At 52.0% G+C, this 22,985-nt stretch overlaps 8 protein-coding genes across 8 annotated transcripts; 5 read left to right on the forward strand and 3 right to left on the reverse strand.

The window, feature by feature from the left end:
• Positions 1 to 99: 99 nt before the first annotated feature.
• On the reverse strand, positions 100 to 7,508 carry AKAW2_70198A (type I polyketide synthase; the record flags this gene model as incomplete). The annotated part of the gene is made up of 5 exons (XM_041682752.1): positions 100 to 1,797; positions 1,869 to 6,411; positions 6,465 to 6,773; positions 6,841 to 7,315; positions 7,379 to 7,508. 5 exons carry the CDS (start codon positions 7,506 to 7,508, stop codon positions 100 to 102), a joined length of 7,155 nt encoding a protein of 2,384 aa, XP_041547082.1.
• A 372-nt stretch (positions 7,509 to 7,880) lies between these two features.
• Positions 7,881 to 9,075, forward strand: AKAW2_70199S (SDR family oxidoreductase; the record flags this gene model as incomplete). The annotated part of the gene is made up of 7 exons (XM_041682753.1): positions 7,881 to 7,965; positions 8,016 to 8,192; positions 8,255 to 8,428; positions 8,484 to 8,642; positions 8,698 to 8,754; positions 8,814 to 8,950; positions 9,001 to 9,075. The coding sequence occupies 7 exons, from the start codon at positions 7,881 to 7,883 to the stop codon at positions 9,073 to 9,075; spliced, it is 864 nt and encodes a 287-aa protein (XP_041547083.1).
• Positions 9,076 to 9,422: 347 nt separating this feature from the next.
• Positions 9,423 to 10,479, forward strand: AKAW2_70200S (SDR family NAD(P)-dependent oxidoreductase; the record flags this gene model as incomplete). The annotated part of the gene is made up of 4 exons (XM_041682754.1): positions 9,423 to 9,459; positions 9,531 to 9,778; positions 9,867 to 10,152; positions 10,223 to 10,479. 4 exons carry the CDS (start codon positions 9,423 to 9,425, stop codon positions 10,477 to 10,479), a joined length of 828 nt encoding a protein of 275 aa, XP_041547084.1.
• A 154-nt stretch (positions 10,480 to 10,633) lies between these two features.
• Positions 10,634 to 11,269, forward strand: AKAW2_70201S (cupin domain-containing protein; the record flags this gene model as incomplete). Its single annotated transcript, XM_041682756.1, has 2 exons — positions 10,634 to 10,867; positions 10,934 to 11,269. 2 exons carry the CDS (start codon positions 10,634 to 10,636, stop codon positions 11,267 to 11,269), a joined length of 570 nt encoding a protein of 189 aa, XP_041547085.1.
• Positions 11,270 to 11,446: 177 nt separating this feature from the next.
• Positions 11,447 to 13,148, reverse strand: AKAW2_70202A (uncharacterized protein; the record flags this gene model as incomplete). The annotated part of the gene is made up of 3 exons (XM_041682757.1): positions 11,447 to 12,352; positions 12,413 to 12,548; positions 12,604 to 13,148. 3 exons carry the CDS (start codon positions 13,146 to 13,148, stop codon positions 11,447 to 11,449), a joined length of 1,587 nt encoding a protein of 528 aa, XP_041547086.1.
• Positions 13,149 to 15,772: 2,624 nt separating this feature from the next.
• Positions 15,773 to 16,877, reverse strand: AKAW2_70203A (thioesterase family protein; the record flags this gene model as incomplete). The annotated part of the gene is made up of 3 exons (XM_041682758.1): positions 15,773 to 16,433; positions 16,489 to 16,726; positions 16,781 to 16,877. 3 exons carry the CDS (start codon positions 16,875 to 16,877, stop codon positions 15,773 to 15,775), a joined length of 996 nt encoding a protein of 331 aa, XP_041547087.1.
• A 245-nt stretch (positions 16,878 to 17,122) lies between these two features.
• Positions 17,123 to 18,979, forward strand: AKAW2_70204S (cytochrome P450; the record flags this gene model as incomplete). Its single annotated transcript, XM_041682759.1, has 5 exons — positions 17,123 to 17,360; positions 17,427 to 17,971; positions 18,041 to 18,111; positions 18,193 to 18,760; positions 18,848 to 18,979. 5 exons carry the CDS (start codon positions 17,123 to 17,125, stop codon positions 18,977 to 18,979), a joined length of 1,554 nt encoding a protein of 517 aa, XP_041547088.1.
• A 1,791-nt stretch (positions 18,980 to 20,770) lies between these two features.
• Positions 20,771 to 21,985, forward strand: AKAW2_70205S (uncharacterized protein; the record flags this gene model as incomplete). Its single annotated transcript, XM_041682760.1, has 3 exons — positions 20,771 to 21,057; positions 21,113 to 21,179; positions 21,242 to 21,985. The coding sequence occupies 3 exons, from the start codon at positions 20,771 to 20,773 to the stop codon at positions 21,983 to 21,985; spliced, it is 1,098 nt and encodes a 365-aa protein (XP_041547089.1).
• Positions 21,986 to 22,985: the final 1,000 nt, after the last annotated feature.

Here is a 22,985-nt window from a genome sequence, read left to right on the forward strand (position 1 = left end):
AAGAGCAACCATTGCAGGTCTAGGTAGTCTTTCCTATTTGTCTACTTAGTCATATCCCAATCTTCTTCTATGACACTAAAGGAACAGTATCGTTCAATCCTATGCATCAGCCTCTACATCCACCAACACCATCTCACTTAAACTGTCCAATGTCACCGTCTTACTTAACAACTCCAGGAACGGAATGTCCGTCTTGAACGCCTGGAAGAACCATGACCGGAACTCCGCAGCGATCATACTATCCATTCCATACGCCGCCAACGGCTTGCTCGCATCCAACTTCGCCAGCGGCATCAGTACAAGATTACTGAACCTGCGCGCGACGTGGTCTCCTATGGCTGCACGCAGACTCGCTCCTTCCTCCACGGCGGCCGCGACCTCCATCGGCAGCTTGCCTGCCTGATTCTTAAGCGCCATATCGCCCTCGCCATCCAGCGCCCGACTAAGGAGAATTGCCCGCGGGTCATTCAGCGTCGGATTCGTCCCTTCAAATCCCTTCTTGCGCAACTCCTTCAATCCAAACGGCTCCAACCCTGTCAGGACATGGGCGTGCGCCCGCTCATCATACGAATGCGGCACCGTCTGCGTCTCCGACAGGGCAATATCAATCACCTGGATCATCTCATCCTCATTGATCGCCTGGATCCCTTTCCGAAGCAACAGTGCCTCAATCTCTGGGTTTTCATGTAAGTAGCCCACCTCGGAGATCATACCTAGCCCCAGAGCTACCGCCGGTTTGCCCAGCGCGCGGCGATACCGGGCGAACATGTCCAGAAAGTGGTTGCCCGCGCAGTAGTTGGATTCTGTGGCCGTGCCAACGCTGCCGGAAATGGAGCTGGTCATGAGGAAGAACTCCAACGCCGCGTCGTGGCCCTCTAGCGCACGGTGAAGGTTGAGGGTGCCCTGCACCTTGGGGTCGATTCCCGTGTGCCACGCTGCGTTTGACATGGTCGTGAAGAGCGCTTCATGGAGGCCCATCGCGGCCTGGACGACACCGCCAATGGGGCCCGGTGCGGCCGCAACGACTTGGTCAACATCCGCGCGGGAGCACACGTCCCCGCGCACCACAACGCATACCGCGCCCTGTGTCTCCAGGTCGTGGATAAGGGCCTGCGCACTGGGCTTGTCGGTGCCAGACCGCCCCAGGAAGACAAAGCCTCGCGCTCCGCGCGCCATCATCCATTTGGTCATTGCCCGGCCCAGACCTCCTAGGCAGCCGATCATCACGTAGCTTTTGTTGGCGCTGAAGGTGGTGCGGTGCTTCTGCGGGCGCAGCGCAACCTGTGCCTGGGGGTTCTCCAGAGTGATGACGACTTTGCCCATGCGATTGCGCGAGGAGAAGTAGCGGAAGGCCTTGGTGGCATCGGCGACGTCGAAGGTAGTGATCGGGTTGGCGCGCCCGATCGTGCCGGCGCGGTAGCGCGAGAGGACATCTTCGAGAAGGGATGCCCAGCGTTTGTGGTAGGCGTCACTGGGATTATAGAACATGTTACTGAGATCGAAAGCCGTGTAGGTCGTGTTGCGCAGGAAGCCGTCCATCTCCAGCTTTCCGCAGTCAATCAGGTCACGCTTCCCGATCTCGATGAACCGCCCGAACGAAGCGCAGCATTTCCAGCTCGCGTGCAGGAGATCGCCAACCAGGCTGTTCAGGACAATATCAACGCCGCGGTTCTGTGTGGCCCGCATGATGCCCTCATAGAAGGAAGTGTCGCGCGAGCTGAAGATGTGGTCTTCGGATAGGCCGAGGGTTTCCACGAGGTAGTTCTTCTTGTCTTCACTGGAGACGGTAGCGAAGATCTGGACCAAGATTGATAATCAGCAGACTGTAATATAGAACCAAATTAGGGGAATGGGGACCGGAAACTTACCTCAGCCTGAGCTTCCTGAGCGATTTGAATTGCCGCAATACCCACGCCTCCGGCGGCGGAGTGAATCAGGACAGTCTCGCCCGGTTGAATCCGAGCTCGGTCGTGCAAAGCGTATATGGCAGTCGCGTATACTACTGGTAAGGTGCACATGAACTCAAAAGACTCATTCTCCTCCAGTTTCTGACAACTCCACTCCGGCACGACCTCCGAGGTGCGGAAATGATTAGGAGCCATTACGACGACACGATCGCCTACCGCAACGCGGGTCACCGCAGCCCCAACGTTCTCAACAACACCGCAGAACTCCAAGGCGCAGGTGGCATCTTTGGTCTCTGTCTTGCCACCGAGCACGTAGAAATCTTTAGCATTTACTCCCACGGTCCGTAGCCCGACCTGAACACTGAAGCGGTCTTCCAACGTAGCCGGCAAGGGGCGCATCTGGTCGAAAAACAGGCTGTCAAAGTTGCCCGGCTCGAGTATCTGCAGCTTCGCCGGCCGAGCCTGCTGCAGGGTGGTTTGCACCATCTCGTGGCCCTGGCGCTGCCGGAATGTGACGTTCAGATGGTCGTCGGGCACAAATCGGCTGACGTGCACTAGTCCGTCGTTCTGAATATATTCGTAGTCTCTGGGGAATTCACGGGAGTGGAGCACAGATAGTATGTTCTTGGCTGTGACGGGGGTCTTTGTTGTGGGATTATCGACATCGAAAGTGTAGAACTTCAGCGAAGGATGTTCCATCATGACGGCCCGCGCCAGGCCAGAAACCAGGGCAAACTCAGGCTGAGCCCCGTTCAGCGAGTCCCCTGCCGTCACCCACAGAAGTGTCTCCGCATTGTCGGTCATTAGTTTGATCCCGCGCAGCTCGGAATCTGTACTGGTCGAGAGGACCGGGTTTTCAGACTCAATAAGGCTTATGATTGTTGCCCCTGTGGGGATCATCCCGTCAACGAGATCATCGAGGTAGACATGCTTGCAACTCTCCGGGCCGTAGGTTTTGTGTAGCTCCGCGACGATAGACTCTCCTAATGCGGTGCTTGTGCTGCGATCAATAACATACACTGGAGATTGCTGAACACCTGATGTCGCCGGATCGGCGACTGGCTTAGCGAGGAATACACGACCTCCCCCGTATTCAAGAATGCATTCGATGGCCTGGAAGCCATTCTCCGCGGCATGCAGCCGTGCAGTAGAAGGTGACAAGCACAACAAGGATCCGTCCTCTGCGAGCAGGTCCTTGATGATGGGGAGCTTAGTAGCAAGATAAATATCCGTCTGCTCTCTAGCGGGCAGAATGATCAAGTCATACTTCGAATCATCGATGGCCGCGTGATGCTCCAAGGGGCCATCTAGACGCTTTCCTAGATCCAGTTTAGTACCGTGAAGGACTCCGTCATCCTTGATCAACCCCGACGTGAATTCCAAAACTCGTGGGAAAGAATCTCCTCCGTGCAAGAGATCGAGAGTGGCGTTAGTGATAAGGTGATTCACATTGCCGAGTTCCAACACCCGCATGGACGGGTTCTTGTGGGACAACAGGTCTAGGGTGGCTCCCATTTTGAGGAGGCCTTCGTCCCGAACAGGTGATGTTGACTCATTGAAGAACTTGCTCAAATATTTCCGGAAATGATCTTCCGGCATCAAGCCCAGCCCATACACATCCGGCTTCCACAACACGCGCAGCATCGGATGACGCTGTTCGCCCGCGTCGGCGCCCTGTCCTGTCTGATACGGCGAGAGCTTGACATTGGCGATCCTGGCTGCGACTTGCCCGTCACTGGTGCTCAGTTCGGCATCGATCTCAGAGGTCCCGAAGCCTACCACGCGCGCGACAGAATCGATCGCCCAGGATTTGGTGGTCGCGTCTGACGGCTCAGGGGCGTGGATGTGGATGGAATCAAAGCTGACGGGTACCTTTGCCCGCAATTCGCGGACACGGCCTCCGGTCGTCGCCACGATGGCCGTCTGGAGCATGGCATCGATGGTGATTGGGTGGATGGGGTACTCAACGTCTAACCCTTCGGAGACATAGTCTTGCAGCAGGGGGACTTGAGTCTTGCAGACAAGATCGGTCCGCATGCGCGAGACATCAAACCGCTGGATTGATTGAAAGGCCGGTCCGAAGTTCAGCCCGACCTTGATGAGATTCTCGTACCACACTCTGGGCTGAGTGCTCTCTAGCATGGCAGGGTTGATCTGAACGTTCTGTACAAGAGACTCTGCCTCGGGGTTGATGCGGACTCGCCCCGTGGCTCGAGTCGTGGAATCGCCCTGGTCGTATGAGACAATGGAGAAGTCGTACCAGTATTTCGAGTCGCTGGCCGACGTGATCGGGGTTGGCCGGATGGTTGTGAACAGCTCGACTTCAGCGGTGGGTGAGTCTGTTAGGGCCAGGGCAGCCAGGATATTCACATTCTGCAGCTCGTAGTTGGCAGGGCTAGAGGTGGCAAACCCTGCAATCTGTCGCATTCCCTCCACTGCCATGGAGACATATCCGGCTCCAGGGAAGACAATTGTGTTTTGCAGCTTGTGGCTGTCTAGCCAGGGGATATCTGCGACGCGGATGACATTGCGCCATTGTGCTTCCAGGCCATTTCCGCCGGGGATCTGCGATCCCAGAAGCTCGTGTCTGGGATACTTGCGGGTACGGAACTCGATGCTGGCCCGACATTCGTGCCATAGCGCGGCGTCATAAGTCCACGGGTATGGAGGTAGATCAGGCAAGACCGAGCAGTCCGACTGGAGGCCGTTGACTTTGCTCCAGCAGACGGATTCTCCGCGGAGGTACAACTGGCCGACCATTCTGAGGATGGTGGTGACTTCATTCTTGCCTCGCGACAGAGCGGAGGCATACGGGAAGTGATCATCGGACAAGGCAAGCTTCTTCTTGATCTGCTTGATGGGCATCTCCAGGGCCGAGTGAGGGCCCAGTTCAATGAAGTGATACTTGTCAATCTCTGTCATCTTCTCTACACCATCGCTGAAGAGAACGGGGCTCTCCAAGTTGGATCGCCAGTATGCCGCGTCCGGAGCGCTCTCGCTCAATTGGCCTGTGACGGTTGAAACCCAGGTAACATTGCCTGCATCGAGCTGTACTGACGGTTCCAGCTTCTCCAATGCAGATCGTAGAAGGTCTTCATAATTCTGGCCGATCCGTGCCATATGGTGGGAGTGATAAGCACGACCGCCTGTCTTCAGTGTCCGTGCAAATGTTCCTCGGCCAGCGAGAGTCTCCACCAAATGCTGCACAGCGTCCCTGTCGCCAGAAACAGTTACGCTCTCTGGCGAGTTCACACAGGCGACGTTGGCTTGGCCACCCAACGACATCTCTTTGATAGCGGCATCGGCCTCAGATTTCGAAAGACCGACAGCCGCCATGGCTCCATCTCCGGTATCAAGTGCGACCGCGTATCCGCGATAGTAGGCAGCGGTGATGGCTTCTCCCAGCGACAGGCGACCGGCTGCAAAGGCCGCCGCAATTTCACCGGATGAATGGCCAACAACCGCCGCAGGCCGAATGCCCCAGGAGTCTAGGAGACACACCAAAGCTATTTGGACCGCTGTGCATGCCGGCTGCGACTGGCTCACGTGTTGGATATTGCTACTCTCCGCTGATGCTACTAGCGCCTCCTTCAGATTCCATTGGGGAGGATGATCAAGGCTCTGAAGAATGCCGTCCATGTCGGAAATGGCGTTCGCAAACTCGGGATACTCTTCAATTAGGTGCTTTCCCATCTGCGGCCACTGTGCCCCTTGGCCGGTAAACACAAATGCGTACTGACCGTTGGCTGAAGAGCTGGGACGGCCGGTGACGAGGTTCTCGCTGACAAGGCCGTTTGTGAGACTGGTATCGGAGACTAGGAATGCCCGATAGGGCAAATGCGACCGGCGTGAACCCAGGGTGTAGAGAAGATTGGTCAAGTCCGGATGCTGGGACAGCACATACTGGTGCAGCTGATCAACCCGGGTGGTCAAAGACGCCTCGGAACCTGCCGAGATGGGAATGAGGACTTTGGAACGTGCAATATCATTGAGACGGTGCTGTTGCTGCATTGGGATAGCATAGGGCCCGGCAGATTCAATGATGGCATGGGCGTTGGCGCCCCCGTAGCCGAAGGAGTTCACGCCGGCTCGGCGTGTTGAAGAGGTCCCAGTCGAAGGCCAGGGAGTCATCTTCTTCACGATGTCGATGTTCCACTCCTCACACTTGATCTTGGGGTTGATCTGGTTGACTCCGATAGACGCCGGGATGCTTTCATGTTCCAGGGCGAGCACCGTTTTGATGATGCCAGAGATACCACTTGCTGCTTCGCTGTGGCCAAGATTGGATTTAACAGACCCGATGAGCAAGGGCTGACCAGTCCGGCCGTGGAATATTTTCGATAATCCTTCGGCCTCAATGGGATCGCCTACGGGCGTTCCTGTACCGTGGCATTCGACGTACATTGTCTGGGAGAAATCGAGGGCTGCCTTTTCGTACGCTTTGCGTATCACGGCTTCCTGACCTTCTGCGGAGGGGAGGGTGATTCCTGATGTCCGACCATTTCTATTCTCATCTTAGCTGGGTTCCTTTTTTTCAGGTTGAAAGGGAAAACATACGAATTGACTGCAGTTCCCCGGATAATAGCTCGAATGGGGTCATTATCCTTGATGGCATCGGAGAGACGTTTCAAGTAGATACACCCAATGCCCTCTGCTCTCCCATATCCATCTGCCTCGTCGGAGAAGGTATGACAGGTCGAAGTGCCCGACAGCACGCCGGCCTTCATCGTCCCGAGATGTTGTTCAGGCGACTGAATCAGGTTCGCACCCGCCACAACGGCACTGTCACACTCACCATTCTCAAGGGCAGCGCAGGCTACATGCAGGCAGTACAGAGACGATGAGCAGGCGGTATCGAGAACGAAACTGCATTCCATATGGATTAGCGCCCGGGCTCAATCTCCCTTTGGTAGCTTCAGGGGAAAGTGTATACCTCGGCCCCTTCAAGTTAAACGTATGACTGATGCGGTTCGCAAGAATCGTCGTCCCCATACCCGTCGCACTATACCGATGCAAGTACTCAGGGTCCCTCGTCTGCATCACCTGAAAGTCAACAGTGAAGTTGCCGACGTAACATCCCACGTTAGAGCCTGACACCTCGTCCAGACTGGCCCCCGCGCTCTCGAACGCCTCGAACACGACTTCCAGCAGTTTTCGTTGCTGCGGGTCCATGTAGGTCGCCTCGATGGGGCTGATGCCGAAGAAGTCCGGATCGAAGGCGCGAGGATCCTCCTGGAGGAAATAACCACCCGTGGTGTGCATAGATCCTGGTCGATCCACACCCTTGGGGTGGTAGAAAGCATCAACGTTGAATCGACTTGAAGGGATCTTGCATTGTCCTGATTTTCCCTCCTTCAGAAAGTCCCAGAGACGGGAAGGCGAATTCACGTCACCGGGCAAGCGACAGCCTAGCAAAGCTTTAGTCTTAGCACTGAAATGTTATGTAGACCGAGGTAAGGGGGAGTTCGAACCCATCCCAACAATAGCAATTGGTTCATGCTGGCCACGAGCGGCATCTCTATGTGGGCCTGTGCCATTTGCAGTGAAGACAGAAGGCGACGAAGGAACGGAAGAGGGAATTGAGGAACTAGATGGAGCCATTGTAGAGAGTCTTAGACAATGAAAAGTCTGCTAAATCCCAGAATCATACAAAATGTTGCAATGCAATTGTCGATTGGATCTCCTTGATCGTGGCCATATATGATGGTGCCCCGTAACGACAGTGGATAGACAGGAAGGGCTGACGGAGGAGCTCCTTTGGGAAAGCCCCGAAACACTATAGGGCTATGAGTGCCGGTCTCTCATGCTCCGGAGGTAGATGGCTATTACGTTGGATGATAGACTTGTGCGATGATGGTCTCTTCTCTCTTTACATACCTCGATCAATGGTTGCACCCGTTTGAGTGACTCTTCTGTGAACGTTTTTCGCTCATCACACGCCCTATTGCTTTGATACCATTTCTCTACGAAAGGATGAACCATATTAAAGGTGCAGTGATCACAGGATGTGGAAGTGGAGGCATCGGCCATGCACTGTCTGCCGAATTGAAACGTCGAGGTTAGGCTCACGCATGATATGTGTAGAAATAGCATCCTGACGATTGCCAGGGTTCCACGTCATCTCGACACTCCTGTCCTTTGAAGACCCCAGCCATCTCGAGGCCCTCGACATTGAGGTGGTACGGTGCGATGTTACCAGTGAAGAAGACGTAACTGCCTTGAAGAGACTAGTGGAAAAACGCCTTGACGGGCGCCTTTCTATTCTCATCAACAACGCAGGCATATGTAAGTCATCACCCGGTTAGAAGCCCGATAGAGTGGCTCCAACTGACGGAAGCGCCGAGCAGGTTATACGATGACAGCAACTGATACCCAGGTTGACGAAGTTGAAAAGATGTTCCGGGTGAACGTCTTCGGGCCAATGCGCATGGTCCATCATCTCCATCCTCTTCTTGTGCAAGCCAAAGGGCTCGTTGTCAACATCGGTTCAGTCGGGGGAATTGTGCCCTACATCTATGGAGGTGCGTTTTCTCCCCAGCTGATCCTGTAGATTACTGAGACTTAAACCCCACCCAGCCAGCTATAATGCCAGCAAGGCAGCGCTTCATCATTATGGCAATACCCTGCGCGCGGAACTCAAGCCTTTCGGTGTCCGCGTTGTTAATATCATTTCGGGAGAAGTCTCGACCAATGTCCTGCGCACTGATCGTAACAACCAGCGGAAGCTCCCAGAAGGTGGGTTCCAATGTTCTGCATCGCGCCAAACTTATCACTGACTCCGACATGGCAGAGTCAATCTATAGTGCTCTAGCGGAAGACTTTCAAAAGCACATTTATCGTACACCCAGTAGGTTTCACACGACCCATGTGTTCTCTCCATCACTCGCTCATATACTCTTACTGCAGATACTATCACCCCGGAGCAGTATGCCCGGGGGGTGGTCGACCAACTGCTCAAGCCTTCTCCAGCAGCTTGGGTGTGGTACGGTGCGCAGACGGGAATTGTGCGGTGGTGTGACATGTTGCTGCCGCGCACATTCTGGGTAGGAATCCTTGCAATCCGTCCATCTCATAGCTAACGCCGTCTCAATAGGATTGGCTTTTCTATCATATGTTCAATTTCGAAAAACTGGCGAATGCTGTCCGAGGTGTGAAGGGAGATGTCTGATCGGGGAATCTTTCGTGGACATTGGCAATAATCTTGACACCCGAATTGCCAAATATTGTTGCATGGAGCAATATAGGCTGTGCTATACTGCCAGGGATAGTAAGGATGTAGTGGAACTCGAGCTCTGGCTTGTGAGACCGTGGTTGGACCTTAGCTCGGGCCGGTTCTCAAAGGAGCCAACCCCGATATTAATTTCGTCGGAGATAACTAGATCTCCTTTGTGATTTCAATGAACATGCAAACACACCACGATAGTTATATTTAACCTTGACGTACTGCTCATCATATAACTGCACACATACGTACACCTTGCCCTTGAGACCAGAAACAAGACGCATTTGGCAAAGATGAACATTGACGGATTTGCACTCGTGACGGGCGCAGGTAGGCGCTGACAAGCAATATACAGACACATGCGGTTCAACAACTAATATGTATACCGTTATTATTAATAGGTAGTGGCATTGGCCGCGACTGTGCCATTGCCTATGCCATTGAAGGCGCAGCCGGTGTGGCATTCGCCGATCTGGATCCCGTCGCAGCGACAGCCGCCGCCGAAGAAAGCAAATTGCTCGCTACGAACCCCAACTACCGAGCATTGACCATTGAGGTTAATGTCCGTGATCCAGACAGTGTCCAGGAGATGGTTGACACAGTCGTCATGGCCTTTGGCCGCATTGACTACTCCGTCAACAGCGCAGGGGTGAGTGACAAGTGACGCCCGTCATCCCAAGAATATATACCGCAAAGCCTTTGCTATTTTCAGCTGACTATTCGTTCAACCCTTCTAGGTTGGAGTCGAGCAGCCAGCGGAGATTTCCAAGGCGTCAGTGCGAGAGTTCGAACGCTTCATGGACGTCAACGTCAAAGGCACGTTACTCTGCGTCCGCGCCGTGAGCGCCCAGATGAAGCAGCAAGAAGCTCGGCACTTCTCGTTGCGTAAGTCCACCCCTGCCCGGAACTGTGGCAGGGGCGTGATCATCAATTTGGGATCGAGTAATTCGTATGTGGCGACGCCCAATATCGTTCAATATACGGCCTCAAAGCATGCGGTGATGGGAATTACTCGCAATGCCGGTGTGTTCTACACTCAGTTCTTTGTCTTTTTCTCCTCATTTCCAAAGCTTAACGAGAAAATCAAAATTAGCCCTAGATTTGGCCCCATACGGGATCCGAATCAATTCGATCTGCCCCTCGTGGGTGGAAACTCCGATGATCGAGCGAGCGGTGGCGGGCGATCCGAATTTGGCATTTGTGATGAGTCGAGTGGTGCCGATGGGTCGGATTGCGACGAAGGAGGAAGTCTCCGATGTGCTGATGTTCATGAGTAGTCCGCGGGCAAGTTTCGTCACCGGGGCAGGCTGGATGGTCGATGGAGGAGCAACTCTGCAGCTGCAGACTTGAAGGCAGTTATACATAAACATACATAGTACCTCGATAGTATCGGTGTCGTATTTCTCCATTAGTCCCATCAACGCATACTTGCTATCTGCTCTCTCTGCGTCCGTATCTCTATCAACAACTGCAACTATTACTACCACTACCACTACCAACCACCATGGAAGACACCGGCCCTATTACCCAATTCCCAGCTGACGGCCTCCGCGCCTCGAAGCGGCTCATCACGTCCCACAATTCCGAGGGCAAAGGCGTCTTCATCACCGAGGACCACGGTGACCACCACAAGATCATGGTCCGCGGCAAAGGCGTAGCCAACATCATCTACAGCACCAAGGGCAACCCGGTAGACATGACCGATGACGCGGACGTCAAGTTCGCCAAAGAAAACGAGGTATCCCCTTCTCCCCTCATCCCACAGCCTCATTTAACCACTTCCCTTTCTAACATCCCGGAACAGCCTCCCCTGCACATCCCCAACGGCTCAGTCGTCCGTCTCATTGACTTTGCCCCCGGCGTCGAATCGCCCATGCACCGCGCCGTCTCCCTGGACTATGGCATTGTTGTCGAGGGCGAAGTGGAGATTACCCTGGACAGTGGCGAGTCCAAAATCATGAAACCGGGCGATATCTCGGTGCAGCGCGCTACGATGCACAAGTGGCGGAATGTGTCCGATACGAAGCCCGCTCGCGTGGTGTTTATTTTGTTGGACTGCTTGCCATATTCGGTAAATGGGGTGCAGATGACGGAGGATTTGGGCGATTTGGCTGGTGAATATGCTAAGAGGGAGGAATGAGTGCTTTCGTGTAGGACGTGTGATGCATTTAGGTGATCTTCGAAGATGTCACACAGTTAGAGAAATCGTGGAGACAAATGTCTCAGAATGCTACCAGATTTCGCGGAAAGTCTAGGCCATCTAGAAACTAGCTGTTATATTACAGAAACCAACAAGCTCATAGACAGATGATGTGGCTTATGCAGACTCTGTATTCAATCTCTTCAGCGCCCGACTCCGAACCCGCACCTTGTGCCCCCAGATATAGAACAGCACCGGGATTGGGATCAGCCCAAATTCCAAGGCAGCCAGAACAATCCCGGCCAAGCGTGGACTCAGCGCGTGGTAGAATCGCTCGCCGGCTTCGACCAAGCCTGCCGCCAGGAGCGACCGGCAGACGACATTGGACACCAGAGCCGACGAGGCAAACATCCCATATGAGGCCGCCACATAGTTCGTGCCGTAGGTGAAGATGACTGTATTGCCAAACCCAAAGAGGACACCACCGATGATAGACGCGATCCAGGGAATCGAGGTGGGAAGTGAGGTCAGCGCGAAGATCAATTGCCCGACTGGAGCCAGCACGGCAGCGATGATAATGACGGAGACGGCTGACTCCGGGGCGCGTTTGCCTGTTCGCGCATCGACTGGATGTCGATTTATCAGTCGCCGCAGCATGGGCTCACATAAGACCGTCAGCGTATTGCCGATCAGCACTCCCACGAAGGCAAGGCCGGAGATCTCGGGGGACCAGTGCCGGAGGTCGGAGAAGACGATGGGATAGGCGATGAAACAGAGGTAGAGGACGGCGTAGATGACGGCGATGTACAAATTCCAAAACCACAGCACGGGTTCGGTGATGCACAGTTGGATGGGCCGCCAAATAGCCGTAGGGAGGCGTTGCTGAAGGGGGATTGTCTCATCGTGCTTCGACCACCAGCGTAGATCACCGGTGGACTGACGCTTAGCGGCTGCGCGTCGACGCAGGATGATGGGCTGGTACGTCTCTTTGATGCAGCTCATCAGCAGCCATCCCACCCCGGAAATGATCATGATGAACCAGTTGATGCCTCGCCAGCCCCAGCGCTCGTAGACAAATCCACCCTGAACAAACAATCTGCTTGTTAGCACCTTGTTCCATGTGCTTACGTGGGAATATCTTACTATAATCGGTCCAGTTACTGGCCCATTCAATGGACCAATGGAATATACTGACATTGCCAGCGCCAGTCGTGAACTGGGCACGGTATCGACCAGGCTCCCCGGCGCAAGGGTGATCATCACACCACCGAAAATAGACCTAACCGATCGACATAAGCTCTCCTAATCCTGCAAACTGGAAACACAGGACTCACCCCAAGACGCGTGCCACCAGGACGACAGCAAACGAGTCGGCCATAGCAGCGGCTGGAATTAGGCCTACGTAGACCAGTAAGGAAACAAAGTACACCGGTCGCCGTCCAAATGTCTCACTCAATGGAGCGAGAACAAGCGCTCCGACAGACCACCCAATCAGATAGAGCGAAATACCCAGGTTGGCGACCGTTTCGCTGGCAATACCCAGCTCGACCATCATCCCCGTGATGCCGCTGGAGTAGCACGTCGAATAGAGGACCGTGGCCCATGCAGTGTATGTTATGGCCATGATCGCGCAGACCTGGTACCAAGTCTTCCAGTTTTTGGGGTTCTCGGGGTCGTCATCGCAGAAGTCCACGCAGAACTCCGGAATGTGCCAGCTAGACTCGTTGTTGGGTACAAGGTAAGCACTCGACGCTGCTTGCGAGGACGGTGTCGCTTCGTCGGTTGGAGTGGATATACCCCTTTTTGCTTCTAGAGCGATGCTATTTTCGTCTGACTGAGGATCAATATTGGGACTCTCTCTTGTCGCATTCAGAGCCATGTTTGGAAAATGCTAGGTCTGATACACTGGCACCGGAACCTTTTCAAGAAGATGAGACAATATAGTTCAATGTACAAGTACTCCCGATCGCATTCTTTTATCTTATACTACGTCTACCACTGCTTACGGGTTCTATTTTCAGTCCTTAGCATTAACCTAGTCGATGTTATCTACCAGCTTATCTGACATGTTCTTCCGGTCACGAACAGGAGTTAGGGAGCGGCGGTGCACATGGTCAATCACCAACATTAATTAGGCTTCCACCATCAACTCCCTTCTCTGAAACATGCTAGAAGCTCGAAGCCTGCAGTTCGCCACTGGGAAGTGACAGCTGAAACAAGGCATAATAGAGGGGGCGAAGCGTCGGAGTTCAATATTTGGGGTTTAGTTGCATCCTGGGGAGTTCGGGCTGGCCGAAATAGGAAATGACCATTAGGGCCGGCATTAATTGTGGTGGTCACTCAGTTGGTGCATCGGCCAGGGGCTGAGACACCAGCTGCATGTAAGACCGCTCATTCATACTCATGAGAGCTATATCATCATTTGTCTCTGCTAATCCATCTACACACTTGTACCGTGACGATCCAACAACGAGATGCAAACAGACGCGTAACATGGCCGTGTACTTGCCCCGAAAGGATTACAACCTCCCGCAACTCGATTTGTTGTCGGTTATATTTGGTATGAACATAACAATGATGATCTTCGGAGAAGTGAGATTTTCGTTTTGCTAAGATACGCAGACTCTCCCATTTCCTGGACCGAGGAAGACACCGTCCTCCATGCCGAGGCGGACGATCCAAGCAACCAGATCACCAAGGGCCAGGCACGAATACTGACCAAGCGCATCGCATACCATCTCTGCCATGACTTTGGCGTCGGCCGTACACCATCTACGGATGTGGTAACCGTCATTTCCTCCGGACAGGTCATGTTGCCAGTGCTGTTCTATGGAGTTATCGCTGCCGGGGGCGTTTATTCGTCCGCATCGTTTACCTGTACTGCATCGGAGTTGGCTGCTCAGATCAAGCGGGCAAAGAGTAATATTGTGCTCGCCAGCGAAGACTGCTCTGATGTTGCCATTGCTGCTGCTAAGGATTGTGGTATCTCCTTGAATCGCGTGCTTATATTGCAGAGCATAGGACATCGGAGAGAACTCAGATGTGCAGCCACTGATCGCAACTACCTCCAAGAACCTTGGAGTTCAAACCAAAGGCTGGATTGGGAACGAATTGAAGAGCCTGAAACCCTTAAGAATCGGACGATATGTCTCCTGTACAGCAGCGGAACGACTGGGCTTCCGAAGGGTACGTCCACGAATGTTGATATACCTTATACCATTAATTTGACAGGCCCATTCAAGGACTGACTTATGATTCTGGTAAATAGGGGTGCAACTGTCTCACCAGAATCTGGTCTCCTCCTCACTTCTTCCATCCCTGCTAGATCGGGAATACATTCTGCAGAGACGACACACCGAGCCTAGCTACGTCTATCGCGGTACGACGCTGGCACATTTACCCACAGCTCATATCGGCGGCTGTCAGGGATACTTCACCATCGCCGCCATCTCTGGTGTGAAGGTGTACTGGATGCGCCGGTTTGACTTTGCAAAATTTCTCGAATACAACAAAAGGTACCAGATTACCGAGTTCTTCACGGTCCCGCCGATTTATCTCATGATCGCGAAGTCACCACACGTAACGGATCAGTTCCAAAATCTACAACGCGCCTTGTCAGGGGCCGCACCGCTGGGGCCACAGTTGCAAGCAGCGGCTGAAAAACGTCTCGGCTGCCTTATCACACAAACCTGGGGGCTGACTGAAACGTCCGGGGGCGTGACAATGCTCCCGTGGGATGGCAGCTTGAACGATAACTCTGGCAGTGTGGGCGCCCTAATGCCCAATTGCCGTCTCCGTATCGCGGACGATGACGAGAGGGACGTGGGCGAAGGGGAAGAAGGAGAGCTATTAATCTCCGGACCAACTGTAATGCAAGGCTACCACGAGAATCCAGAAGCCACTCAAAACAGCTTTACCCAAGACGGCGTTTGGTACAAAACCGGCGATATCGGCCAGCAACGAGGACAACTCTTGTATATTGTTGATCGGAAGAAGGTAGGTTGAGCGTCACAACGAGCGAACTATTATCTCTACTGACGCTCGTGCTCGGTACAGGAGCTCATCAAGTACAAGGGTCTTCAAGTTGCACCCGCTGAGATTGAGGGTCTGCTATTGTCCCACCCTTTGATCCAGGATGCGGCGGTGGTTGGTGTGACCGATTCGGAGACTGGAAACGAGTTGCCGCGGGCATACGTGGTTGCGGATCCCGCCCAACTCCCTGTATCAGAGATCCTGAGTTTTGTGAGCTCACGATTAGCTGCTCATAAGCAACTCAGAGGTGGGGTGGTATATGTGTCCGCTATTCCGAAAAGTGGCAGTGGAAAGATACTCAGGAGGGAGCTCAGAAAGATGGCAGCAGAGGTTGGGAGATCCTCGAAGCTCTAAGCCAGGACATCTTTGTCAGGGCTATTATCTCCTCATAGAAGTTGTGTTAGGTTTACGCGAGAGGTGAATAAGGTCAGATAACAGCGAACATATAAGATCTTCGTATCTAAATAGTTATTAAATCTTCTCTGCCCGTCCGCCGTTTCTTTCCTTGGGTACAACCAGCACCGATAACTGGCCTATCGCCACCAAATCACCCTCAACATCGCTAATCCGAAGCTCAATATCCATTTCCTTTGATGTAAGCTGCTGAGTACGAGCCTCTTGAAACAGCCATCTAACGCCTTCGGCTGGCAATGGCTTGTGCAGCTGTAGCTCTAGTGTCATTGTGGGATACCAAGCATTCACCCACGTATCTGCGTCCTCTTTGGTCAACATCATGCCGACCGTCTTGTCCTCCACCTCCACCATCCGGTTCACCATCCCGACCGCGCTATAAGGCGACGGCTCCCCTCGTTCCGCTTTGAAATTATCCGGAATTTGCGGCCAAAGGTCACTGATCATCGGAATACATTCATTTGTCAAACAGTCGTGAGCAAACCGAGGACCTATCCATTCCACAACCTTGGTCGAGCCAAGTCGAGAATCTCGCGGAAGAATGTAGTCGAAGTGAGTTCTGACGCGTGAGTAGGGGTCGTGGCTGATTCTACACCGAATCCACGACTCATCTTGAACACTCTCTTCGTCGTCGATGACCATTCGAGGAACTGGCTCGGCTCGCCTTCGCTCAATTTCGGGGTCCAGAGCAATCGCCGGAGTTTTAATCCAAGGACCATATCTGGTTTTTTTTCTAGCATCAGCATCTCCTGGTCTACACATATGTGTTGTCATACCGTGCGTAGCACAATGCTCGTACTTGGCCATCCTGTACTAATCGTATATGAAGCAGACTGGTAAGGGTCCCCTTCTGTATTTCTTCTACTTCAAAGACTCCAGTTCTATGGATCGCAACGCGCCGCACATACTCCACATGCAGATTTTGTAGGGTCAAAGGATTAGAAACATCCCACTCGCTTAAATGCACTCGCGCTGCCTCTGCAAAGAGTGCCGCGATGAGGCCGCCATGGGCCGCTATAGAGCTGGTCAGCCTGTGTTATTGCCCTTCGAAGATTGGAAAATTATTACCTTGTCCATTTGCATACGCCGACTCGAAATATTTTTCATATGTATGAGAAGTCAAACGCTTGACTGACAGTGCGTCACGGAGTTTTTTGGTCTCCATTCTAGGCTTGTATGATTGGGTTCAGAGCTGAACAGTGTAGAAGTTTGCTCGCAGCCAACCGCAGGATGATGCTTAGTATAGCCCTACAGATCGGCATTCACTAATCCGTCGTCGGGGCTTTCCGTAATGGGACGATGGCCGGCACAAATCAAAGGGCACTATATCATGGAGACATCTCATCGTTAGTACCTGAGAGGAAAAGACTACATGTTTCGCTCGCAGATACTACCATGGTGGCGCTCAGAATGCAGGACTATTTTTCTCTGGGCCAGATTGGCCAGATTGGCCTATGTGACGCCTCAAGGATCCTTTTCACCCTATTCGGATCCTACATTGTTCTTCGCTTGATGTACAATCGCTACTTTCACCCCCTTCGTAACTTTCCTGGTCCGATCTGGGGAAGTCTCACGGATTTCTATAAGCTGTACATTGTGGCGCAAAAAGATGCTCACACTCGTGGTATTGAAATGCACAAGAAATATGGTCTGAAACTACAACTACCATAATGTAGTACAGTGCTCAGTGTCACTAATATGCATCAACCAACAGGCCCTATCGTCCGAGTAGCTCCCAATCTCCTGGCCTTCAGTGACCCTCTCCTCCTCCCCGTGGTCTACCATCGTCGCGCAGATAAGACCGAGTTCTACAGCACCGGCATCCTTGGCGACATCCCGCCCCCATTCCAGACCCTCAAACACGAGGACCATGCAGCCAAGCGCAAACGCATCGCTCCGTCATTTTCTATGTCCAACCTGCGCCGTCTGGAGTCCGACATGGATGTTCGCATCCTTGAGTTCTGTTCCACCTTGCGCACCAAGCATGCCAAAACCGGCAACCCGCTGGATTTCGCTGAGTATGCGCAGTGGTTCGTCTATGACCTAGTGACGCAGCTGGCATTCGGCTCTCCGGTCGGCTTTGTGCGCGAGACGCGCGACATTGGAGGGCTAATCCATCATTTTCACGACATGGCGCCGTTGGCGGGCTTCATCGCGGCGTTGCCGTGGCTTGCTAATCCGATTTTCCAGAACCCCTTGTTCAAGAAATTTTCGATGCCGAAACCCGGGGATAGTACTGGAACGGGGCAGATTATGAAGGTGAGGGGCCCACGACGAAATTGGGAGCCTGAAAAAAATTGATTTGACTTGCTAATGTGACGCAATCAGTTTCGAGATGACATGCTTGAACATCGACTCAAAGACCGATTTGCCGAAGGATACGATGATTTCCTCTCAAAGTAGGTGTCATTCATCTCCCAGTCTTCTCCTCAACTCATGAAGGCGCTAACCATCTGTTACCCTACTTCGAATGGATACAGTCTGCTCAAAGCCCGCAACGAGGATGGCAGCCTCATGACCATCGAAGAGATCAAGACCGAATGCTTTGTGCTCATGGTCGCCGCATCAGATACTACCTCCGCCTTTATCTGCCCATTCGTTAACTACGTAGTGCAAAACCCACAGATCTACCACTCCCTGATGGAAGAGATTACCACGTACGAGCGAAAAGGCCTGCTGTCGAACCCAGTGGTCACATTTGACGAGACAAATGCGATGCCTTACTTCATGGCCTGTGTCAAGGAAACGCTGCGCTACTCGCCTTCCACCCCCATGATCATGCCCCGCTACATAACCAAGGATGGGATTAAGGTGCTCAATGATACGTATATCCCCGGCGGAACGGAAATGGGCGCCAACCCATATGTGGTTCATCGGGACACGAAGATCTATGGCCAGGATGCGCACTTGTTCCGACCTGAGCGATGGTTGGAGGATGAGGCGCGATCAAAGGAGATGGACAAGTATCTTATGAGTTTTGGGTATGGGTCGCGCGTATGTTTGGGGAAGAATATCGCTCAGCTGGAGACTCAAAAACTGTGCTGCCAGGTACGTGGTCGGCCCTGCTTGTCTCATACTTCTTCCTTCTGTGTGCCCTTCACCCTGGAATCTCAGTCGGTCTGACTTGAAGTGCAGCTGTTCCGTGACTTTACGATTGACATCGTAGATCGCAACAATCCTTGGGAGGCGAATAACTTGGCCATCATGGTCTTTGCCAAGCAGTTTCTTCGGATCAGTGAGCGCACAGCTACCTCGATATCCATTTGAGGCTTTTCCTTGGGATGCGGTTGGACCATTTGAACTCACTAGTAGTTCTAAGACGTGACGAAGAAACCGATGATTGATTACTTTGCCAGGCTTCTCTTTTTAGCGCACATGCTGTTCATACACACTTGATGCAGAGAGAGAAGACATGACAGAATTTTTCCATACCTTAGACTCTCAGGCACTTTTGTCTACGCTTCCAATAGACATGCGCTGATAATAATCAGTATTTGGATTTAGATTACGACCATAGTGTAACTCCTCACAACGCGGTGTCATTTCTGAGACACGGGCTAACACGCGTTCAAAGCAAAGATTACGGGTCAGGGCATAAACTGGTATAATCATTAATGACATAATAATGCAGAAATTGGTTGAGCAAAATAGAATCGGACTTTCCCTTTCTGCTCGGCCCGAGCCTTATTAGGCTTAGCCGACAAACGGTACTGGAGTGCAAGAGAGATAATGGCAAAATTGATGTATTTACAAATAATTATCCCTTGAAGTTAATGTTTACTGTGAAATTTTTTCAACTAACTAGTCGTTGTGGATACCCGTAATATACTATATTCAAGTAAATATATATGCATAGAGCTACAACAATTACTGACTAGCTTGATGTGCTAGACAGACTTGAAAGCCACTATATATTTTACTAATACTCTTCCATCCAACATCAAAATTGCCTTAAGGACCAGATGAGGTGGCTGAAGCACAACGAGTTAATGGCCCCTATCAACGTAGTTATCACATCCAGGGTTTTCACATTTGGTCCCTTGACGTAATGCGAGCCCGACGAACTGGAGACTAAGTGGACGTTAGAAGCGTACATATTAACAGTTTTGCAAGGCCTTCGTTTTGAGGGTGTCTTTGGCGGGCACGAGGAGAGCGGCCTTGGAGTTGAGTTTGTTGAACCTTTTGAAAAGGGGTTGCTGCAGTACTGCAAACCGATGTCAACATATTTGCATTGTGATGTACCTTAAACATAGAGTCAATACTAACTACCAATTCGTGGTGGAACTATGCTTGAAGTTTGATAGAATCATTTGATGAACTTGAGACTTGTCTACTGACTTGTGACTTGGTCTTCGCTGAATGAGAAGCAATATGTAACGTAACAACTCTGAACATCTCTGTCGGCCGCAAATGTTTTCTATGATCTCTCTCTAAAGTAAGACGCACTCAATAAAAGCATCAGTGCGTTCCTAGGCAATTTTATACAATTAGTCTCCCACTTGGGATCCCAGTCTCAATAGCAGTTGCTGCAGCCTCCTGTACAATCTTTTGGTGGCTTGTATCGGAAGAGACTCATGTCTTGTTTAATCAAAATAGGTAGGGTTATACGGAGTGCTTGGAATTTATTCTCCACCTATACTACTTTCACGAAGCCATCTTGTTGGCTTTCGATATCAATACATACCTGGAGAGGGTACATGGCACCGTGATGCACTATTTAAACATAAGAAAATCTGTTCCCGTTCTCTCCAGTTTAAAGAAGATATGGGAATGTTGATCTATTTCAATTCCCTCACATGGCCGTACGACGCAATGCAACAAATGTCTTCGATTTCACCGGCCCTCGGTCCTTCCTACTCTGGATGTGACCGGACAAAGCCCCATACGGCAAACCCCTAAACCTGCGGATGTGCATAGCGAATCAAGGCATGTCAGACAATCTGTCTCACTTTTAAGAAGCGTTCAGTCCAAGCGAAACAATAAGAAACTCTTATCGCATGCCCTTATGGTATTGTGGACTTCTTATCTTAGAAGCCATATTGAAGATTGTCACATAATATGGACAAACAAGCCTTCCAAGAAGAACCCCCGTTTCCCGAGGGCCTCAACCTAGCGCAACTTGAAGTCATCGACTATGATAAACTGGTCAATGGCCCTGATGCTGACGAAGCCGGGCGTCTATTTGAGGCCTGCAAGCATTATGGGTTCTTTTACCTGAAGCTGGACCACAGTGAGAAGGGCCAGCAGCTACTCGACCTCGTCAAAGAGACATTCACTCTGCAGAAGAAGGTCTTTGACCTGCCTGCCGAGGAGAAACGTCCTTACGATACGGGCCAGTTTTTAGGGTACGTGCCCCTATAGCCCTATGTGACCTTCTTAGACCTCTCACCAGATGCACAGATACACTGCCCCTGGCGGAACAGTCATTGACCGTAACGGCACTCGAGACCGCATGGAAGTATGGAATGTAAGTCGACAGGCAATTCCAGGAACAATAGCAACTGTCTCACATGCCATCTCTACTCTTAGCTCGGGAAAGACGATATAATGCAGCCCGGCTACAGTGTACCCAAGCCGCCTCTCTTGCTTGACAGCCAGAAAACCCTCCAGAACTTCACGCAGAGCTGCCATGAAGTTGCTTTGACCATCCTGGCCGCCCTGGAATCGCTCCTCGACCTCCCAAAGGGCACATTCGCCGACTTGCACCGACTTTCCGCCGAGTCCGGAGACCACGTCCGGTTCCTGAAGGTTCCTCCTCAGCCAGACACGGACCGCCGCACCGCGCTGGGTGAGCACACTGACTTCGGCAGCATCACGGTTCTCTTCAACCGTCTGTCGGGATTGCGCGTGGTCGAGCCTGGCCGTCAGTACGGCGAGAACGACTGGGACGAATGGCCGTGGGTACAGCCACGACCCGGTAATGCGATCATCAATCTGGGCGATGCGTTGGTGAAGTTCACAAACGGCCTCTTTCGCTCGAATGTGCACCGCGTGGACCCTCCCTTGGGCACTCAGAAGCTCGTGGATCGGTACTCCCTCATCTACTTCTCGAGACCGCGCGACGATGTAGTGCTGAAGCGCCTGCCTGGCAGTGGGGTTATTCCACCGTTAGCAGATGGAGTTGTGGAGGAAGAGCTCACGAGCAAGGAGTGGATCGAGCGACGTGCAGCTGGGAAGCGTCACGGCAAGTTCAAGGGCCCGGAGCACTGGGACCGTATGAGTGGCACGGAAAGTGCCAGCAAGGCCAAGGCTTCTCCTCTCGTTGTAGTCTAGCTTGCTTGCTCCATTACTTGTGTGTACGGGGCTTGTAAATTTGTCTTGTCCCATTTTGCAATCGGTGATATGATATGATGTTTTGTGGGCGGTACGGTGCCAGATTCGAACCGCAGAATGTGAAGATTGTCATCATTGGAAATTCTATTCGGTCCGAGTCGAGTGTCAAGGGGGTGATTATGCGAATACCGAGTAGATACTTAAATTGAGCGAGATAAATGTCTTCAGATTGAACTCCTAATTTGTCGACGGTCCTAGGAGTTACGAGTATATACTGCCAGATTATTCTTGGAAACATGATGCAGAATACTAGTTTGAACAGGTCAACATACGAATCAAACTTTTTTATCTTTTCTTTCTTTCTTTCTTTCTCCTCAAACGCTAATAGTATCCTCCAACGTTTCTGCCCTGAAGTGAAGCTAGAAGACTGTTAGAATAGACGTACTACCCGCGAAAAAAAAATAATATATGTGTAAACATAATATCAAGAGCATCTAGGTATAGCGACCCTCTCAATCATGGGTCGAGCACTATTAACTAATAAAATAAATTCCTGGAATATTTAGGGTCACAATATAATTCGCCCCTCAAACGCCCTCTTCAACTCTATGTATAGTAAGTATTTTTTCTCTTCTTTTCAAAACCAAGGACATGAGAATAATGTTGCTCTGGCTAACGATATTTTCAAACTCACCTCAGCGCTAATGCATTGTGCCCTAATTCTGGACTGCGTGGCGGCTAGTGACCGGCCCGTGATTCGAGTAAAGGAAGAGAAAGGTACTAGTAGGGGACTGAAAGTGCAGGGGAATTTGACACTGCCTTCTGTTGTGGTAATCGGAAGCGACGGGCTGAACTAAAAGAGAAATAGCCGGGAAGAGTAATCAGAGACAGACATAGGCAAGGGAGGGGCAGAAGGTGCTGTCGTGGTACTCTGTGAAGTAAAAGTAGCCGAACCCATCAGGGATCAAAGGCTCGAACCCTGATCACGGGAGCTTGGGAA

Source organism: Aspergillus luchuensis, chromosome 7, assembly GCF_016861625.1.
Source record: "Aspergillus luchuensis IFO 4308 DNA, chromosome 7, nearly complete sequence".
Classification (NCBI taxonomy): Eukaryota; Fungi; Ascomycota; class Eurotiomycetes; order Eurotiales; family Aspergillaceae; genus Aspergillus; species Aspergillus luchuensis.